Genomic DNA, 18,232 nt, shown 5'->3' on the forward strand with positions numbered 1-18,232 from the left:
GCAGCGGCCCCAGGAAGGAGAAGTCGGTGCTGCAGGGGAAGCTGACCCGGCTGGCCGTGCAGATCGGCAAGGCGGGTGGGTGCCCCCCGGGACCCCCCCCAACCCCCCCCGGGACCCCCAAACCCCCCCTGTGACCCCCAAACCCCCCCGTGACCCCAAACCCCCCTTGGGCCCCCCAGACCCCCCCAAACCCCTCCTGGATCCCCCTAAACCCCTCCTGGATCCCCCCAGACCCTCCTGGATCCCCCCAACCCCCCCCAAGCCCCTCCTGGACCCCCCAAACCCCTCCTGGATCCCCCCAACCCCCCCCCAAACCCCTCCTGGACCCCCCCAGACCCCCCCAAACCCCTCCTGGATCCCCCCAGACCCCTCCTGGATCCCCCCAACCCCCCCCAAGCCCCTCCTAGACCCCCCAAACCCCTCCTGGATCCCCCCAACCCCCCCCAAGCCCCTCCTGGACCCCCCAAACCCCTCCTGGATCCCCCCAACCCCCCCCCAAACCCCTCCTGGACCCCCCCAGACCCCCCCAAACCCCTCCTGGACCCCCCAAACCCCTCCTGGATCCCCCCAACCCCCCCCCAACCCCCTGCAGCCCCCCCCCCCCGCGGGTGCGGCAGGGCGCTGTGTGTGCGCAGGCCTGGCCATGTCGGCGCTGACGGTCGCCATCCTGGTGCTGTGCTTCGTGCTGGAGACGTTCGTGGTGCAGCGCCGGCCCTGGCTGCCCCAGTGCGCCCCCGTCTACGCCCAGCACTGGGTCAAGTTCTTCATCATCGGCGTCACCGTGCTGGTGGTGGCCGTGCCCGAGGGGCTGCCGCTGGCCGTCACCATCTCGCTCGCCTACTCCGTCAAGGTCAGGGCGCCCCTGCGGCCGGCCGGCCCGCTGGCCCTCTGTCTGGCCGTGCCTCTGTCCATCTCTCTGTCCATCCATCCCTCTGTCCGTGTCTCTGTCCCTCTGTCCATCCGTCCTCCGGGGTCGCCTCTGCCCCGACATCGTCCCTCTGTCCTCAGCTTCCTGCTCGGCTTCTCCATCCCTCTGTCTGTCCATCTGTCCGTCCCTCTGTCCCCAGATCCGTCTCTCTGTCCCCAGGTCCGTCCCTCTGTCCCCAGGTCCATCCATCTGTCCCCAGGTCAGTCCCCAGGTCTGTCCATCTGTCCCCAGGTCCGTCTCTCTGTCCCCAGATCCATCCTTCTGTCCCCAGGTCTGTCCCCAGGTCCATCCATCTGTCCCCAGGTCCGTCCCTCCATCCCCCCATGGATCCATTTTTCCGTCCGTCCGTCCCCCCCCGGGGTGCCCCGGCTGCCCCCAGCCCCCCTCTCCCTCCCTCTCTGTCCCCCCCCAGAAGATGATGCGGGACAACAACCTGGTGCGGCACCTGGACGCGTGCGAGACGATGGGCAGCGCCACGGCCATCTGCTCGGACAAGACGGGGACGCTCACCACCAACCGCATGACGGTGGTGCAGCTCTTCCTGGGGGACACCCACTTCCGCGCCCCCCCCGCGCCGGCCGCGCTGCCCCCCCGCGCGCTCGACCTGCTGGTGCAGGCCATCGCCATCAACAGCGCCTACACCAGCAAGCTCCTGGTGAGGGGGGGCCCGGGGGGGGGCGGGGGGGGCGGCGGGGGGCTCGGCCTGACCCCGCGCTCTGCTCTCTGCCCCCGGCCCTGCCCTGCCCCCCCCGGCCCTTCTGACACCCCCTGACCCCCGAACCCACCCCCAAATCCACCCCCTGACCCCCCTGGCCCCTTCTGACACCCCCTGACCCCCAAACCCACCCCCTGACCCCTGAATGCCCCCCTGCTGCCCCATACCTGCCTCCTGTAACCCCCCCACTGCCCCACATCCCCCCCCGCTGCCCCATACCTGCCCCCCGTGACCCCCCCGCTGCCCCGCATCCCCCCCCGACCCCCACATCCCCCCCCGCTGCCCCATACCTGCCCCCCGTGACCCCCCCGCCCCCATCCCCGGCCCCCCCTGCCCCCAGCCCCCCGAGGTGGCGGGGGGGCTGCCGCGGCAGGTGGGCAACAAGACGGAGTGCGCGCTGCTGGGGCTGGTGCTGGCGCTGCGGCGGGACTACGAGGCGGAGCGGGCGCGGGTGCCCGAGGAGCGGCTGCTCAAGGTCTTCACCTTCAACTCCGAGCGCAAGTCCATGAGCACCGTCACGCGCCAGGCGGCCGGGGGCTTCCGCCTCTACAGCAAGGGGGCGGCCGAGCTGCTGCTGCGCAGGTGGGGGGGCCCGGAATCACCCAGGGGGGCTGCGAGGGCCTCCTGTGCAGGTGGGGGGCACCCCGAAATAAGCCGGGGGGGGCTGCAGGGGCCTCCTGCGCGGGGAGGGGGGGCTGCACCCCGAAATAACCTGGGGGGACCCCTGCAAGGGCCTCCTGTGCGGTGAGGGGGGGTCTGTGCCCCGAAAATGGGGCTGGGGGGCCCCTGCAAGTGCGTGCTGCACAGTGAGGGGGGTCTGCACCCCGAAATAACCCCGGGGGGGCCCCTGCATGTCCCTCCTGCGCGGTGAGGGGGGGCTGCGCCCCAGGAATGCCCCTGCCCCCCCCGCAGGTGCTGCGCCATCCTGGGGGGCGGGGGCCAGGCGCGGCCCTTCGGCCCCCGCGAGCGCGAGGAGCTGGTGCGGCGCGTGGTGGAGCCGATGGCCGCGGGGGGGCTGCGCACGCTGGCCCTGGCCTTCCGCGACTTCCCCCCCGCCCCCGAGCCCCCCTGGGACGACGAGGCCGCCGTGGTGGCTGAGCTGACCTGCATCGCCCTGGTCGGCATCGAGGACCCCGTGCGCCCCGAGGTGCGGGGGGGGGGGCGGGGGGACAGGGCGGGGGGGGTACAGGGGACCTGGGGGGACAGGGGGGGATGTGGGGACATGGGGAATGGGGGGCACAGGGGACTTGGGGGGGCGTGGGGATACAGGACATGGGGACATGGGGTGTGGGGGGGCGCAGGGGACTTGGGGACATGGAGAGAGGATATGGGGACACACGGGGGACACATGGGGGGTACAGGGGATGGGGGGACACAGGGACACGAGGATGTGGGGGGACACGGGGACACGCAGAGGGTGCCGGGGGTCCCTGGGGACACATGTCGGGGTGCCGGGGTCCCTGGGGACATGTGTCAGGGTGCCGGGGGTCCCTGGGGACGCGTGTCAGGGTGCTGGGGGTCCCTGGGGACACACAGAGGGCACTGGGGGTCCCCGGGGACACGTGTCAGGGTGCTGGGGTCCCTGGGGACACACAGAGGGCACTGGGGGTCCCTGGGGACGCGTGTTGGGGTCCCTGGGGACACCGGGCGCCGCAGGTCCCCGAGGCCATCCGCAAGTGCCAGCGCGCCGGGATCACTGTGCGGATGGTGACCGGGGACAACCTGGCCACGGCGCGGGCCATCGCCACCAAGTGCGGGATCCTGCCCGCGGGCGAGGAGTGGCTCTGCCTGGAGGGGCGGGAGTTCAACCGCCGCATCCGCAACGAGAAGGGCGAGGTGGGGACTGGGAGGGACTGGGGGGCACTGGGAGAAGAGTCTGGGATGGACTGGGGGGCACTGGGAGGGACTGGGAGTGACTGGGGGGCACTGGGACAGATGGGGGGACACTGGGAGAAGAGCCTGGGATGGACTGGGGGGCACTGGGAGAAGAGCCTGGGACAGACTGGGAGGGACTGGGGGACACTGGGATGGGCTGGGATGGACTGGGGGACACTGGGAGGGACTGGGGGGCACTGGGAGGGGCACTGCCCCCCAGGGGTGCCCCTGGGCTTGGGGGGGGTGGGGGGGGTGAGGCAGCTCCGGGGGGGGGGGTGAGGGGCCAGCGGGAGGGGGGTGATGGGCCAGCAGGGGGGGGCGAGGGGCTGGGGGGGGCGAGGGGCCAGCGGGGGTCTCACCCCCCGTCCCCCCCAGATCGAGCAGGAGCGCCTGGACAAGGTGTGGCCGCGGCTGCGGGTGCTGGCCCGCTCCTCCCCCACCGACAAACACACCCTGGTCAAAGGTGGGGGCGGGGCTGGGGGGGCCGGGGGGGCCCCGGGGCCGCTCAGGGACCCACCCCCACCCCCCCCGCCCCCCCCAGGGATCATCGACAGCACCGCGGGGGGGCAGCGGCAGGTGGTGGCTGTGACGGGCGACGGCACCAACGACGGCCCCGCGCTCAAGAGGGCGGATGTGGGGTTCGCCATGGTAACCCCGACCCCCAAACACCCCCAAAACACCCCAAACACCCCCAACCCCCCCAAAACACCCCCGACACCCCAAAACACCCCCAAAACACCCCCCAAACCCTCAAACCCCCCCAAAACCACCTCAAACCCCCCCAACCCCCCAAAACACCCCCCAAAAACCCACCCCCAAAGCCCCCCCGTGGGCCCTCCCTGCCCCCCTCAGGACACCCCAGAATCCCCCTCAGGGAACTGTCACTGTGGGGACCGTCCCTGTGCCCCCCCCCGCCCCCCCCATCTCCCTGCCAGGCCCGGGGGGTCCCCCCACTCCACCCCCCCTCGCCCCCAGGACACTGGGGTCTCCCCTCACCCCCCCTGCCCCCCCCCAGGACACTGGGGTCCCCCTCACCCCCCCGCCCCCCCAGGGCATCGCGGGCACGGACGTGGCCAAGGAGGCGTCCGACATCATCCTGACGGACGACAACTTCTCGTCCATCGTGGCGGCCGTGCTCTGGGGCCGCAACGTCTACGACAGCATCGCCAAGTTCCTGCAGTTCCAGCTCACCGTCAACGTGGTGGCCGTGGCCGTGGCCTTCACCGGCGCCTGCATCACCCAGGTGGGCACGGGGAGGCCCGCGGGGGCGCTGGGGGTCCCTGGCACCCACCGTGTGTGTCCCCCCAGGACTCGCCGCTCAAGGCCGTGCAGATGCTGTGGGTGAACCTGATCATGGACACGCTGGCGTCGCTGGCGCTGGCCACGGAGCCGCCCACGGAGGCGCTGCTGCTGCGCCGGCCCTACGGCCGCGACCGCCCGCTGCTGTCCCGCACCATGGTCAAGAACATCCTGGGCCACGCCGCCTACCAGCTCGTCATCATCTTCACCCTCCTCTTCGTCGGTGCGGGGCTGCCACGGGGGGCGTTGGGGGGTCCTACAGCCCACGGGGGGCGTTGGGGGGTCCTACAGCCCATAGGGGGGCGTTGGGGGGTCCTACAGCCCATAGGGGGTGCTGGGGGGTCCTACAGCCCACGGGGGGTGTTGGGGGGTCCTACAGCCCATAGGGGGTGTTGGGGGGGTCCCACAGCCCATAGGGGGTGTTGGGGGGTCCTACAGCCCACGGGGGGTGTTGGGGGGGTCCTACAGCCCATAGGGGGGTGTTGGGGGGTCCTACAGCCCATAGGGGGTGTTGGGGGGTCCTACAGCCCACGGGGGGCGTTGGGGGGTCCTACAGCCCATAGGGGGTGTTGGGGGGGTCCTACAGCCCATAGGGGGGTGTTGGGGGGGTCCTACAGCCCACAGGGGGTGTTGGGGGGTCCTACAGCCCATAGGGGGTGTTGGGGGGGTCCCACAGCCCACAGGAGGTGTTGGGGGGTCCTACAGCCCATAGGAGGTGTTGGGGGGTCCTACAGCCCACAGGGGGTGTTGGGGGGTCCTACAGCTCCATGGGAGGTGTTGGGGGGTCCTACAGCCCACGGGGGGTGTTGGGGGGTCCTACAGCCCATAGGGGGGTGTTGGGGGGTCCTACAGCCCACAGGGGGTGTTGGGGGGTCCTACAGCCCATAGGGGGGTGTTGGGGGGTCCTACAGCCCACGGGGGGTGTTGGGGGGTCCTACAGCCCATAGGGGGGTGTTGGGGGGTCCTACAGCCCACAGGGGGTGTTGGGGGGTCCTACAGCTCCATGGGAGGTGTTGGGGGGTCCTACAGCCCATAGGGGGGTGTTGGGGGGTCCTACAGCCCACGGGGGGTGTTGGGGGGTCCTACAGCCCATAGGGGGGTGTTGGGGGGTCCTACAGCCCACGGGGGGTGTTGGGGGGTCCTACAGCCCATAGGGGGGTGTTGGGGGGTCCTACAGCCCACAGGAGGTGTTGGGGGGTCCTACAGCCCATAGGGGGGTGTTGGGGGGGTCCCACAGCCCATAGGGGGTGTTGGGGGATCCTACAGCCCATAGGGGGGGTGTTGGGGGGTCCTACAGCCCATAGGGGGTGTTCCTACAGCCCATAGGGGGTGTTGGGGGATCCTACAGCCCATAGGGGGGGTGTTGGGGGGTCCTACAGCCCATAGGGGGTGTTCCTACAGCCCATAGGGGGTGTTGGGGGATCCTACAGCCCATAGGGGGTGTTGGGGGATCCTACAGCCCATAGGGGGTGTTGGGGGGTCCTACAGCCCACGGGAGGTGCTGGGGGGTCCTACAGCCCACAGCAGGTGTGGGGAGGTGTTGGGGGGGGGTCCCACAGTCATGGCCACGTTCCTGGGGTGCTCCCAGAGGAACCCACAGGAGATGTTGGGGGGTCCCACACCCATGGCTGTGTCCCCAGGGGGCTCCCACAGCCCACAGAAACCCTCAGAAGATGTTGGGGGGCTCCTACAGCCCTCAGGGGGTGTTGGGGGGTCCCACCCCCGTGGCCACATCCCCAAAGTGCTCCCACAGCCCACAGGGACCCCAGGAGATGTTGGGGGGGGTGTCCCACCCCCGGGGATGTGGCTGTGGGGCCCCCCCGATGTGTCCGTGGGAGCCCCCTGGGGTCATGGGGGTGGGACACAGCCCCCCCCATCTGACCCAGCCCCCCCCCCAGGGGAGGTTTTCTTCGACATCGACAGCGGGCGCGACGCCCCCCTGCACGCCCCCCCCTCGGAGCACTACACCATCATCTTCAACACCTTCGTGCTGATGCAGCTCTTCAACGAGGTCAACGCCCGCAAGATCCACGGCGAGAGGAACGTGTTCGAGGGCGTCCTGGGGAACCCCGTGTTCTGCGCCATCGTGCTGGGCACCTTCGCGCTGCAGGTGGGGGGCGGGGGGACACGGGGGGACACGGGGGGACACGGGAACCTCCTCGGCCTCTCGCCATCGGCCCCAGGGTCGGGGGGGGGGGGTGCTGGGAGAGCTCTGGGGGGGACCCTGAATCATGGAGGGGACCCCAAGATGCCCCGTGGGGACCCCCAGGGACCCCCAAATGTGGAGGGGACCCTCAGGTATGGAGGGGACCCCCAGATACCCCAGGGGGACCCTCAGGGACTCCCAGATTGGGAGGGGGACCCCCATCACCCCCAGACTTGGGGGGGCCACCCTCCTCTCCCCACAGAGACCCCAGACCCCCGTGGGACCCTCCACCCACTGTTACCCCCCGGGACCCCCCCCGGCTCCCCGCAGGGGCTGAGGGGGGGGGTCTGGGCCCCCCCTGACGCCCGCCGTGCCCCCCAGATCGTCATCGTGCAGTTTGGGGGGAAGCCCTTCAGCTGCTCCCCCCTCAGCGCCGAGCAGTGGCTGTGGTGCCTCTTCGTGGGCGTCGGGGAGCTCGTCTGGGGGCAGGTACGGACCAGGGACCCCCTGACCCCCGGGGACCCCCCTATCGGGGGGGGGACACACCCCATTATCCCCTGGCGGGGCTGTGGGGCTGCACCCGCGGCCTCATTAACCCTGTGGCCTCATTAACCCCGTTACCCCTAACGAGGCAGAGGATGGTGCCAACACCTCCTGCCCTCCGCAGCGTCATGAACCCCATTGACCCCATTGACCTCACTGACCTCATTGACCCCATTGACCTCATGAACCTCATTGATCTCATTGACCCCATTGATCTCATTGACCCCATTGATCTCATTGACTCCATTGACCCCACTGACCCCATCAACCCCATTGACCTCACTGACCCCCTAACCTGGCCGGCGCTGCCCCAGACTCGTTAACCCCGCGCCCTCGTTACCCCTAACGAAGTGGCGGACAGGGGCTGCCCCCTGGGACCCTGCGCCCTCGTTAACCCCCTGCCCCCGTTCCCCCCAGGTGATGGGCTGGGTGCCCGGGGGGCGCCTGCGCTGCCCCGGGGTGGGGCGGGGGGGGGCGGCCCCGCCCCCGGAGGAGGAGGAGGAGGAGGAAGAGGAGGAGGAGGAAGACGCGGCCGAGCGGGAGCTGCGGCGGGGGCAGGTGCTGTGGGTGCGGGGCCTCAGCCGCATCCAGACCCAGGTGGGGCTGACCCTGACCCCTGACCCTTCACCCCTGACCCCTACACCTCACCCCAACCCTACAGACCTGCTGACCCCTCACCCCTGACCTCTGACCCTTCACCTTTGGCCCTTCACTTCTGACCCCATCAGCCCCCCCCCCCCCACCACAGTGACACCCCCCCCCAGTGCCCCCCCCTCCCCAGACAGCCCCGGGCAGCGGCGGGTCCCTGGGGGGGGGCACCCCGGCGCTGCTCCCCCGTCCTCAGCCCCCCCCGGAGGGGGCCCCCACCCCTGAGTGTCCCCCGGGACACCCCCAGGACCCCCCCCCCCAGCCATTGAGGCCCCCCCGAAACCCTCAGCCCCCCTCCCCCCCCATCATCCCTCCCCCCCCCCGTTCCTTCCCCTCCCCCCAGTCCCTGTTTTGGGGGGCGGGGGGGCACCCCAATACCTGGGACCCCCAGTGGGGGGCACAGGGGGGTGTTTGGGGGGGTCTCAGGGGTTTGGGGGTGCAGTGCTGTCCCCCCCGCTGACCCCCCCTCCCCCCCAGATGCGGGTGGTGAAGGCTTTCCGCAGCTCCCTGGGGGGGCCCCCCCCCGCGCCCCGAGGCCCGTCCCGGCCCCCCCTTGGGGCCCCCCCCCGAGCTGCTGTTCGGGGACACGCGGGACATTCCCCTGATCGACGACACCGACGCCGAGAGCGAGGCCCCCCCCAACCGCAACAACAACCGCCCCCCCCGGGGGGCCCCCCCCGGCCGCCTGCACAGCCTGGAGACCTCGCTCTAGGGGGCCCCCCCCCACCAAGCCATGTCTGTCTGGGGGGGGCCCCCCGCTGGGGCACGGGGGGGCGGCGGCTTTTAATTGACTGATTCTGATTAATTCGGGTTCCACGTGTGTAATTATTTATTGGGGGGGGGCACAGGCGTGTGCGCCCCCCCCCCCCCTTAGCGGGGCCGGTAATTAAAGACGTTAACGAACGAGCGGCTGCGGGTGATGCTGGGGGGGGTCGGGGGGGGCTCCCTCTCAGCGGGGCGGCCGGGGGGGTGCCGGGGGGGCGCGAGGGGGCGCCGGGGGGTCCCCCCCCACCTGCGTGTCGAGGCCGTAGAGCCCCAGCAGCTCCCGCAGAATCTCCTCCAGCTCCTCCGGGCCCAGCCCCGGGCTCAGCACCTTCGCGGGGGGGGGACACACACACACGACCCCTTGTCACCCCCCAAACGCCCCCGGGACCCCCCCCCGCCCCCCCAGCCCCCCCCTCTTACCTGCCACCACCGCGGGGGGGCCCCCGGGGGCGCGGGGCGGCCGCAGAGGCTCAGGGCCAGGTGCAGGGCGGCGGCGGCCAAGTGCTGGGGGGGGTGACGCAGCCCCAGCCCCCCCGCGGCCCCGTCCCGCACCAGCGCCCACGACACCCCCGGCACCCGCGGGTGCCCCCACCCCCCCCGGCGCCCCCAGCGCCCCAGGGCCAGCAGGTACTGCACCAGGTACTGGGGGGGGAGAGGGGGGGCGTCAGGGACCCCCGCGCTGGGACACCCCTCGGGGTATGGGGGGGGCACGGGGGGGGGCCCTGGGACAGCCCTGGGGGGGGGTCAGGGGGCGTGGGGGGGGTTCCCCAGAGTGCGATGAGGGTCCCAAGGGTGTGGGGGGGTGTCCCGGGGGGGTCCCATCGGTGCTCCCAGGGTCACTCGGGTCATTTTGGGGGGGGGGGGGGGGGGGGTGTCCCATGGGCGCTCTCAGTGTGTTGGTGGGGGGGGGCTATGGGGGTCCCCCAGGACTCTGGGGGGCCAGGAGGGGTCTTTGGGGGTCCCGTGGGCTCCCCCCAGGGCCTTTGGGGTCTCCGGGGGGGGGTGTCCCAGAAGTGCAGCATTGAGGGGGGGGCACCCGCGGTTGTGGGGGGCCCAGGGGGAAGTTGGGGTGCCAGGGGGTCTCGGGGGGGGTCTGGGGGTGCCGGGGGGGTCCCAGGAGGATTTTGGGGTGCGGGGGGGGGGTCTGGGCATGCCGGGGGATTTTGGGGTGCTGGTGAGGGTCCCATGAGGATTTTGGGGTGCCGGGGGAGGGTCCCGGGGGGGTCCCAGGAGGATTTTGGGGTGGGGGGGGGTCTCACCTTGTGGGGGTGCGCGACGGGCAGGCGGAAGCGCAGGACACGCAGCAGCAGCAGCTCACACTGCACCAGACTGTCCCGCAGCGCCCAGAACCCCCCGTCCAGCCCCGGCGGCGGCTGCCCGGGGTGGAGGCACCTGGGGGGGGACGGGGGGGCCCCGGGGGGACTTTTGGGGTGTTGGGGGGGGGGCGTTGGGGCACCTGGGAGGGCCCGGAGGGGGTTGTGGGCACATGGGGGGGGGTCAGGGTGCCTCGGGGTGTTTTGGGGTGCCCGGGGGGGGTCAGGGGGCCCTGAGGGGTTTCAGGGTGCCCGGGGGGGGGTCAGGGTGCCGCAAGGGGTTTTGGGGTGGCCGGGGGGGGTCAGGGGGCCCCAAGGAGGGGGACAGGGGGCCCCAAAGGGGTTTTGGGGTGCCTGGGGTGGGTTCGGGGTGCCCCGAGGGGTTTTGGGGTGCCCGGGGGGGATCAGGGTGCCCCGACGGATTTTGGGGTGCCCAGGGGGAATCAGGGTGCCCCGAGGGGTCTCAGGGTGCCCGGGGGGGGTCTGGGGGGGTCCGGGGGCGCCCCGCGGGGGGTCGCGGTACCTGTGGGCCACGTTGAGGACGTCGCGGGCGCGCAGGGGGGTGCCCTGGGCTTTCCCGGCCAGGAAGAGCGCGGCGGCGGCCACCAGGTGGGGGTCGTGGGGGGCGTCGGGCCCCACGGCGCGGGCGAAGCGGTGGAAGGCGGCGCAGGCCGTGGCCAGGGCCACCGAGCCCAGCCCCAGCTTCACGCCTGTCACCGGGGCACCGTGTCACGGCGGCGGCGCCTCCCCCGCGGCCCCGCCGCGCTCCCCGCGCCCTTACCGGCCTCCATGAGGAAACGGGCCACGCGGAAGCGGGCGCGAGCCTCGGCCCCGCCCGGCCGCTCCCCCCGCGGCCCCGCCGGCTCCAGCGCCATGGCGGGGCGGCGGCTCCCGGCGGCGGCTCCGGCGCGGGCCCGGCGCTTCCGGGGGCGGGGCCTGTGCGCGCAGCCGCGGTCGTTCCGCCCGCTCCTATTGGCCGGAGGGAGAGGGAGAGGCGGGGCCGGAGCGCGGGCGGCAACCAATGGGGTGCGGCGCGCGGCCAGCCCGCCCTCCCACGGCAGGGCGGGAAGCGTTCGGATTGGCCGCGGCGGGGCCGCGCTGACCAATGGCAGCCGAGGGGGCGGAGAGGAAGGGAGGGGCGGGCCTGCCCGGCGCCGCCGACCAATCGGCGAGCGCGGCGGCGCGGCGACGGCCAATGGGCGAGGGGCGGCGGCTCGAAGCGGGAAATGGAGGCGGCGGCGGCGGCGGCGGTGCTGGCGGCTGCGGCGGGAACGCTGGAGCGGCTCGAGGTGGCGGCGGGACCGGGGGGAGCGGGGGACGGGTACCGGGGAGGGCGGGTACCTCAGGGGCGGCGAGGGGGGGGCTCCGGGGCCTCTCGGGGGCGGGAAGGGGTCGGGGTACCTGAGGGGGGAGGAGGGGAAGGGCCCCGTTACCTCAGGGGGGGCGGGAATAGGCCCCGTTACCTCAGGGGGGTCCCGGTCCCTCAGGGATCCCCGTTACCTCACGAGTCCCCGGTCCCTCAGGGGGTCCCCAGTACCTCAGCGGTCCCCGTTACCTCGGGGGGGCGGGAATAGGCCCCGTTACCTCACGGATCCCCGGTCCCTCAGGGGGTCCCCGTTACCCCAGGGGGTCCCCACTACCTCAGCGGTCCCCGTTACCCTGGGGGGGGGCGGGAATAGGCCCCGGTCCCTCACGGGCCCCCGGTCCCTCACGGGGGGCTGGCAGGGACGTGGCCGCGCCCCGGGGGTCCCTGACAGCCGCCCCCCTCCTCTCCCCGTCCCGCAGGCGCTGTCGTGCCCCCCCGTGGCCCCGGTGGTCCCGCTGGAGCCGGTCGAGGCCCTGCAGCTGCTCTGCACCCCCTCGGCCCGGCGCCGGGCCCTGCTGGAGTGGGTCTGCTCCCGGTACGGCGGGGGGGGAGCGGGGGGCCCCTCCCTGCCCCCCACCCCCGAGCCCCCCCCTCACCCGCCCCATCCCGCACCCTTGCAGGGTGCACCCCGACTTCACCGCCCGCCTGGACGCTCTCCAGGATGGCCCCAAGGACGCCCGGCTGCAAGGTAGGGCCCCCCCGCCCCCCCCCCCGCCCCCCCCCCCGCCCCCTGCGCCTCCTGCCCCAGTTTAACCAGCGCTCGTTCTCCTCCAGAAGTGGCCAAACTGGGAGCGAAGCTGATGCTGTGCCGGGCTGACGACATGGCGCTGGTGGAGGTGGGAGCTGGGGGGGGCCCAGGGGGTCTGGGTGGGATTGAGGGTGCGGGGAGAGCTGCGGGGGCCAAGGGGGCTCCGGGGGGGGTTGGGGGGCTGGTGGGGTCACCCCGATGCCCCCCGCAGGGCACCGCCCCCCCCAAGCAGCAGCTGGAGTTCATCACGGACCTGCTGGACGCGGCCCCCCCGCCGGGGGACGAGAGCGGGGGCTCCCTGGAGAGCAGGTAGGGACCCGGGTGTCCTCCCCTCGCCCCCCCCGGGGCCTTGGCCCCCACAGCAGGGACCCAGGCGCCCGATTCCCCCCCCCTCCAGGCACAGCGCCCTGCGACACACCTCCCGCTTCCTGCACGAGGTGCTGCAGACCCCTGAGGGGGTGGCGGCGCTGAACCCCCCGTCCCCCCCGCCGCTGCCCGCCCTCGACGCCCACGACAGCCCCTCGCCCAGGTGGGTGACTGACACCCCCCCCCCCCCCCGCCGCCACACACACACACCCCCCGTGGGGACACCCCGGTGTCCGCGCTGACCCCCCCACCCCCGCAGGACCCCCCCTCCCTCGGGGCCGGAGCTGGAGGCGACGCTGGCGGCGACGCGGCAGCACCTGGAGCGGCTGGAGGCGCAGGTGAGGCCGGGGGGGGCTCCGGGGAGGGGGCGCGGACCCCCGCTTCCCCACCCCGGGGTCCCTCCTGACGCTTCTCTCCCGCAGAACCCTGAGCTGGGGGGGGGCGCGGGCCCGGCCCCCCCCGTCCTGCCCGCCCTGGGGGTGGCGGCGCGCGACCTGGCCGCCCTGGCCACGGCGTTCGGGGCGTCGGAGCTGCGGGACCCCTGGGCTCAGATGGGGCTGGGGGCGCCCCCCGCCCTCGCCCCCTGCGGCCCCCTGGCCCCCCCCGTCTGCCAGCGCATGCGGCACCTCGTGCAGGTTGGGGGGGGGGGCAGTCCGGGGCGCCCCACGGGTACCGGGGTGGGGTGGGGGGTCCCTGAGCCCCGTGGGAGGGTGTTGGGGGGCGTTCTGAGCCCCATAGGGGATTTGGGGGGGTCCCTGGGCCCTATAGGGGGGGATTGGGGAGTCTCTGGGCCCTATAGGGGTTGTGGGGGGGTGTCCTGAGCCCCACAGGGGATTTGGGGGGGTCCCTGGGCCCTATAGAGGGGGATTTGGGGAGTCCTGAGGCCCCACTGGGAGGTTTTGGGGGGGCCCCTGTGCCCCACAGGGGACTGGGGAGGGGGGGCTCCCGGCAGCAGTTGGGCCCCACAGGAGGGTGTTGGGGGGTTTGGGGCTCCCTCTACCCCACGGTGGGGGGGGTGGGGGGGGGGTCCTGGGGCTGCTGGCACCCCACAGCCCCCCGCCCCCCCCCCAGACCCTGCGGACCGTGGCCCAGCTGGGCGAGACGGCGGCCGAGGTGACGCGACTGTCGGGGGGGGCCCCGCGCCGGGCGATGGGTGAGTGCGGGGGCACCCCAAAACCCCCCCACCCTCCCCGAGACACCCCCCTGGGAGCTCGCTGTGGGTTTTTTTTGGGGGGGGGGTCTGACACACACCCCCCCCCCCCCCTTCTCCCCGCAGAGACCCGGGTCACCGCCCTGCGGCAGCGCTTCGGGGACGTCCCCAGGGCCCCCCAGAAGTGACCCCCCCCCATCCCGCTGCTGGGGGGGGGGTTGGGGTGTCCCCCTCCCCCCCCACCTCTGGATTTTTTTTTGGGGGGGGGGTTAATAATCGGATTAAAGAGGGTGCTGTTAATTGCGGATAATTAAGGGGGGACAAGGCGCAGGACTCCGGGTGGCCCCCCGGGACCCCCCCCCGCCCCACGGCGGAGCCGTGGGGCGGGGGGGGGGGGTCCCGAGGGGCCTCCCGGGATCTATTTTGGGCGGGGGGGGGGGCGAGGGGGGGGCCGTCGCGTTTTCGGGCCCTATATGGAAGGAGCGTCAGGGTCGGGCCGTGTTTACACCGAACCCGCCGTGACTCAGCTCCGGGGGCCAAATTCCTGCCGGGGGGGAAGAAAACGGGGGGGGCTGACCCCAGGGTACCGCCCCCCCCCCCCCCCGCGGTGTCCGGGGGCTCCCCGCCCCCATCGCAGTGACGTCCCTGCCCCCCCCCCCCCCCCCAGATTCCTGCGGGGCTGAGATCATCGGGATGGAGCCAGACCGGCCCCCACCCCCCCCCGGGGCCCCCCAAAACCCTGAGGGGGGAAACACCCCCCCCCCAGGGCCCCCCCCCTGCAGCCCCGAAGCACACGGAGCCCTGTGCAGGCGTGTAACACGCGTGTGCGTGATGGGGCGCCCGCACAGGCGTGTAACACGTGTGTTTGCGTGTGTGGGAGCGATGTGGGACCCCTACAGGTGTGTAACACGTGTGTTTTCACATGTGGGAGGAGTGCGGCGCCCGCACAGGCGTGTAACACGCGTGTTTGCCTGTATGAGACCGGCCTGCGGCCGTGCGCAGGTGTGTGACATGTGGCAGTGAGACAGTGCCGCGTGCAGGCGTGTAACACACATGTTTGCCCATGTAGGAGGGATGTGGTGCCCACAGGCGTGTAACACGCGTGTTTGCGTATATAGGAGCAGTGCGATGCCCGCACAGGTGTGTAACACGCGTGTTTGTGTATATAGGAGCAGTGTGACGCCCACACAGGTGTGTAACACGCATGTTTGCGTGTCTGGAGCACGATGGCTGCCTGTGTGGGCATGTAACACGCGTGTTTTCCTGCGTGAGGTCAGCCTGCGGCTGTGTGCAGGCATATAACACGTATGTTCACCCGTGTGGGAGCAAGGGGGCCCCTGCACGGGCTCGTTACATGCGTGTTTGCGTGTGTGTGATGTGGCGCCCGTGCAGGCGTGTAACACACGTGTTGGCCCGTGTGGAAGCGACACGGCCCCGTGCCGGTGTGGAACACGCGTGTGCCAGGACCCGTGTGCGCACAGACGGCCCCGACCCCGGCTGCTGGGAAATGACCCCCCCCGTTACGCCCCCCCGTAAAGCCCCCTTGTAATGACCCCCCATATTGCCCCCCTGTAACGCCCCCCATAACGACCCCCCATAACGACCCCCCATAACGACCGCCTGTAACGCCCCCCCATAACGACCGCCTGTAACGCCCCCCCATAACGACCGCCTGTAACGACCCCCCGTAACGCCCCCCAGTAACGACCGCCTGTAACGCCCCCCAATAACGACCGCCTGTAACGCCCCCCAATAACGACCGCCTATAACGCCCCCCGTAACGCCCCCCAATAACGACCGCCTGTAACGCCCCCCAATAACGACCGCCTGTAACGCCCCCCAATAACGACCGTCTGTAACGCCCCCCAATAACGCCCCCCCGTAACGCCCCCCAATAACGACCGCCTGTAACGCCCCCCAATAACGACCGTCTGTAACGCCCCCCAATAACGCCCCCCCGTAACGCCCCCCCAATAACGACCGCCTGTAACGCCCCCCAATAACGACCCCCCGTAACGCCCCCCAATAACGACCGCCTGTAACGCCCCCCAATAACGACCGCCTGTAACGCCCCCCAATAACGACCGCCTGTAACGCCCCCCCAATAACGACCGCCTGTAACGCCCCCCAATAACGCCCCCCCGTAACGCCCCCCCGTAACGCCCCCCCCGTTATCGCCCGGCTGCAGCTGCTCCCGGCGCTGCCTCATTTCCTGACCCCAAGCGCCGGGAGGGGGCCGGGCCCTATAGAGCCCCCCCAGCGCCCTATAGGGCCCCCGCCCTGCCCTATGGGGCTCCGCCCCGCCCTATAGCGCCCCGGTTCCGCCCTTTGCTATGGGGCACCCAGAGCCCCTCTGCTGCCCCCCAGGGACCCCCTGGGCCCCCCATCCCCCATCGGGCCCCTCAGCCCCTTTGCTGCCTCGGGGGGCCCCTGTTCATAGGGGACCCAGAGCTCCCCTATAGATCGTCGGTGTCCGGCGGGTCCCATAGAGCCCCTGTTCTGCCCCACACCATCCCTATAGGTGCCTCTTTTCTGTAGAGCCCCTGTTCTGCCCCACAGCATCCCTATAGGTGCCTCTTTTCTATAGAGCCCCTGTTCTGCCCCACACCATCCCTATAGGTGCCTCTTTTCTGTAGAGCCCCTGTTCTGCCCCACAGCATCCCTATAGGTGCCTCTTTTCTATAGAGCCCCTGTTCTGCCCCACAGCATCCCTATAGGTCCCTCTTTTCTATAGAGCCCCTATACTGCCCCACAGCATCCCTATAGGTGCCTCTTTTCTATAGAGCCCCTATACAGCCCCACACCATCCCTATAGGTGCCTCTTTTCTATAGAGCCCCTATACAGCCCCACACCATCCCTATAGGTCCCTCTTTTCTATAGAGCCCCTATACTGCCCCACAGCATCCCTATAGGTGCCTCTTTTCTATAGAGCCCCTATACAGCCCCACACCATCCCTACAGGTGCCTCTTTTCTATAGAGCCCCTATACAGCCCCACACCATCCCTATAGGTCCCTCTTTTCTATAGAGCCCCTGTTCTGCCCCACAGCATCCCTATAGGTGCCTCTTTTCTGTAGAGCCCCTGTTCTGCCCCACAGCATCCCTATAGGTGCCTCTTTTCTATAGAGCCCCTGTTCTGCCCCACACCATCCCTATAGGTGCCTCTTTTCTATAGAGCCCCTGTTCTGCCCCACAGCATCCCTATAGGTGCCTCTTTTCTATAGAGCCCCTATACAGCCCCACAGCATCCCTATAGCTCCCTCTTTTCTATAGAGCCCCTGTTCTGCCCCACAGCATCCCTATAGGTGCCTCTTTTCTATAGAGCCCCTATACAGCCCCACAGCATCCCTATAGCTCCCTCTTTTCTATAGAGCCCCTGTTCTGCCCCACAGCATCCCTATAGGTGCCTCTTTTCTATAGAGCCCCTATACTGCCCCACAGCATCCCTATAGGTGCCTCTTTTCTATAGAGCCCCTATACTGCCCCACACCATCCCTATAGGTGCCTCTTTTCTATAGAGCCCCTATACTGCCCCACACCATCCCTATAGGTGCCTCTTTTCTGTAGAGCCCCTATACTGCCCCACACCATCCCTATAGGTGCCTCTTTTCTATAGAGCCCCTGTTCTGCCCCACAGCATCCCTATAGGTGCCTCTTTTCTATAGAGCCCCTGTTCTGCCCCACACCATCCCTATAGGTGCCTCTTTTCTATAGAGCCCCTGTTCTGCCCCACAGCATCGCTATAGGTCCCCTTTCCCCATAGGGCCCCATAGAGCCTCTGTAATGTCGCACAGCACCCCTATAGATCTCTGTTCTCTATAGAGCCCCTATGCAGCCCCATAGATCCCCTATAGGTCCCCTTTCCCCATAGGGCCCCACAGAGCCCCTATACAGCCCCATAGAGCCCCCATAGGTCCCCTTTCCCCACAGGCTCCCATAGACCCCCCATAGCACCCCTATACCCCCCCCGCCCCACGGCGCCCTATGGGGTCCCTCCAGGCCCCCCCCCGCCCCCCCCTCCTGCCGCCCCCCCCTCACCCCCCCCGCGTGGGGGCGGGGCTCCCGCCGCCCGTTACCAATTAAGGCTCCGCGCGCGCCGCGCGCCCCCCCGGTACCGGCCACCCCGGCGGCCGCGGCTGCACCGGCTGCTCCGGCACCGGCTGCTCCGGCCCCGGCTGCTGCGGCTGCTGCGGGCCCCCGGCAGAGCCCCCCGGCAGAGCCCCCCGGCAGAGCCCCCCGGTGAGCGCGGGGCTGCGCGAGGGGTTGGGGGCGCGAGGAGAAACCCCCCGGCGGGGGCTGCGGGACCCCGCTGGGGACGGAGCGGGGGGGGGGGGGCGGCGGCTCTGGGGGGGCCCTCGGGGGGTTCGTGA

General features: G+C 71.1%; 3 protein-coding genes across 8 annotated transcripts; 2 read left to right on the forward strand and 1 right to left on the reverse strand.

Annotated features, from left to right (window-relative positions):
* Positions 1-13: 13 nt before the first annotated feature.
* ATP2B3 (ATPase plasma membrane Ca2+ transporting 3) lies at positions 14-9,053 on the forward strand (the record flags this gene model as incomplete). Of its 3 annotated transcripts, none has more annotated exon segments than XM_074857621.1 (14): positions 14-75; positions 636-850; positions 1,341-1,583; positions 1,984-2,225; positions 2,556-2,790; positions 3,300-3,479; positions 3,894-3,981; positions 4,060-4,166; positions 4,570-4,761; positions 4,827-5,040; positions 6,716-6,927; positions 7,345-7,452; positions 7,924-8,103; positions 8,632-9,053. In XM_074857621.1, coding segments are annotated over 14 exon segments (2,596 nt in total), but the record flags the coding sequence as incomplete, so codon positions are not given.
* CCNQ (cyclin Q) lies at positions 8,962-11,311 on the reverse strand. Of its 3 annotated transcripts, none has more exons than XM_074857627.1 (5): positions 11,014-11,311; positions 10,756-10,942; positions 10,179-10,311; positions 9,340-9,561; positions 8,962-9,247 (listed from the first exon to the last, which is right to left on the reverse strand). In XM_074857627.1, exons 1-5 carry the CDS (start codon positions 11,105-11,107, stop codon positions 9,104-9,106), a joined length of 780 nt encoding a protein of 259 aa, XP_074713728.1. In that variant the 5' UTR covers positions 11,108-11,311; the 3' UTR covers positions 8,962-9,103. The 3 variants fall into 3 exon arrangements, with proteins under 3 accessions (XP_074713728.1, XP_074713727.1, XP_074713729.1); XM_074857626.1 differs by having other exon boundaries at positions 10,179-10,341; XM_074857628.1 differs by lacking the exon at positions 9,340-9,561.
* A 9-nt stretch (positions 11,312-11,320) lies between these two features.
* HAUS7 (HAUS augmin like complex subunit 7) lies at positions 11,321-14,162 on the forward strand. Of its 2 annotated transcripts, none has more exons than XM_074857624.1 (10): positions 11,321-11,521; positions 12,018-12,133; positions 12,219-12,286; positions 12,373-12,434; positions 12,558-12,655; positions 12,744-12,875; positions 12,972-13,050; positions 13,135-13,347; positions 13,784-13,865; positions 13,989-14,162. In XM_074857624.1, the coding sequence occupies exons 1-10, from the start codon at positions 11,459-11,461 to the stop codon at positions 14,048-14,050; spliced, it is 975 nt and encodes a 324-aa protein (XP_074713725.1). In that variant the 5' UTR covers positions 11,321-11,458; the 3' UTR covers positions 14,051-14,162. The 2 variants fall into 2 exon arrangements, with proteins under 2 accessions (XP_074713725.1, XP_074713726.1); XM_074857625.1 differs by having other exon boundaries at positions 12,376-12,434.
* Positions 14,163-18,232: the final 4,070 nt, after the last annotated feature.

This window comes from Strix uralensis, unplaced genomic scaffold (genome assembly GCF_047716275.1).
Source record: "Strix uralensis isolate ZFMK-TIS-50842 unplaced genomic scaffold, bStrUra1 scaffold_227, whole genome shotgun sequence".
NCBI classification, from domain to species: Eukaryota; Metazoa; Chordata; class Aves; order Strigiformes; family Strigidae; genus Strix; species Strix uralensis.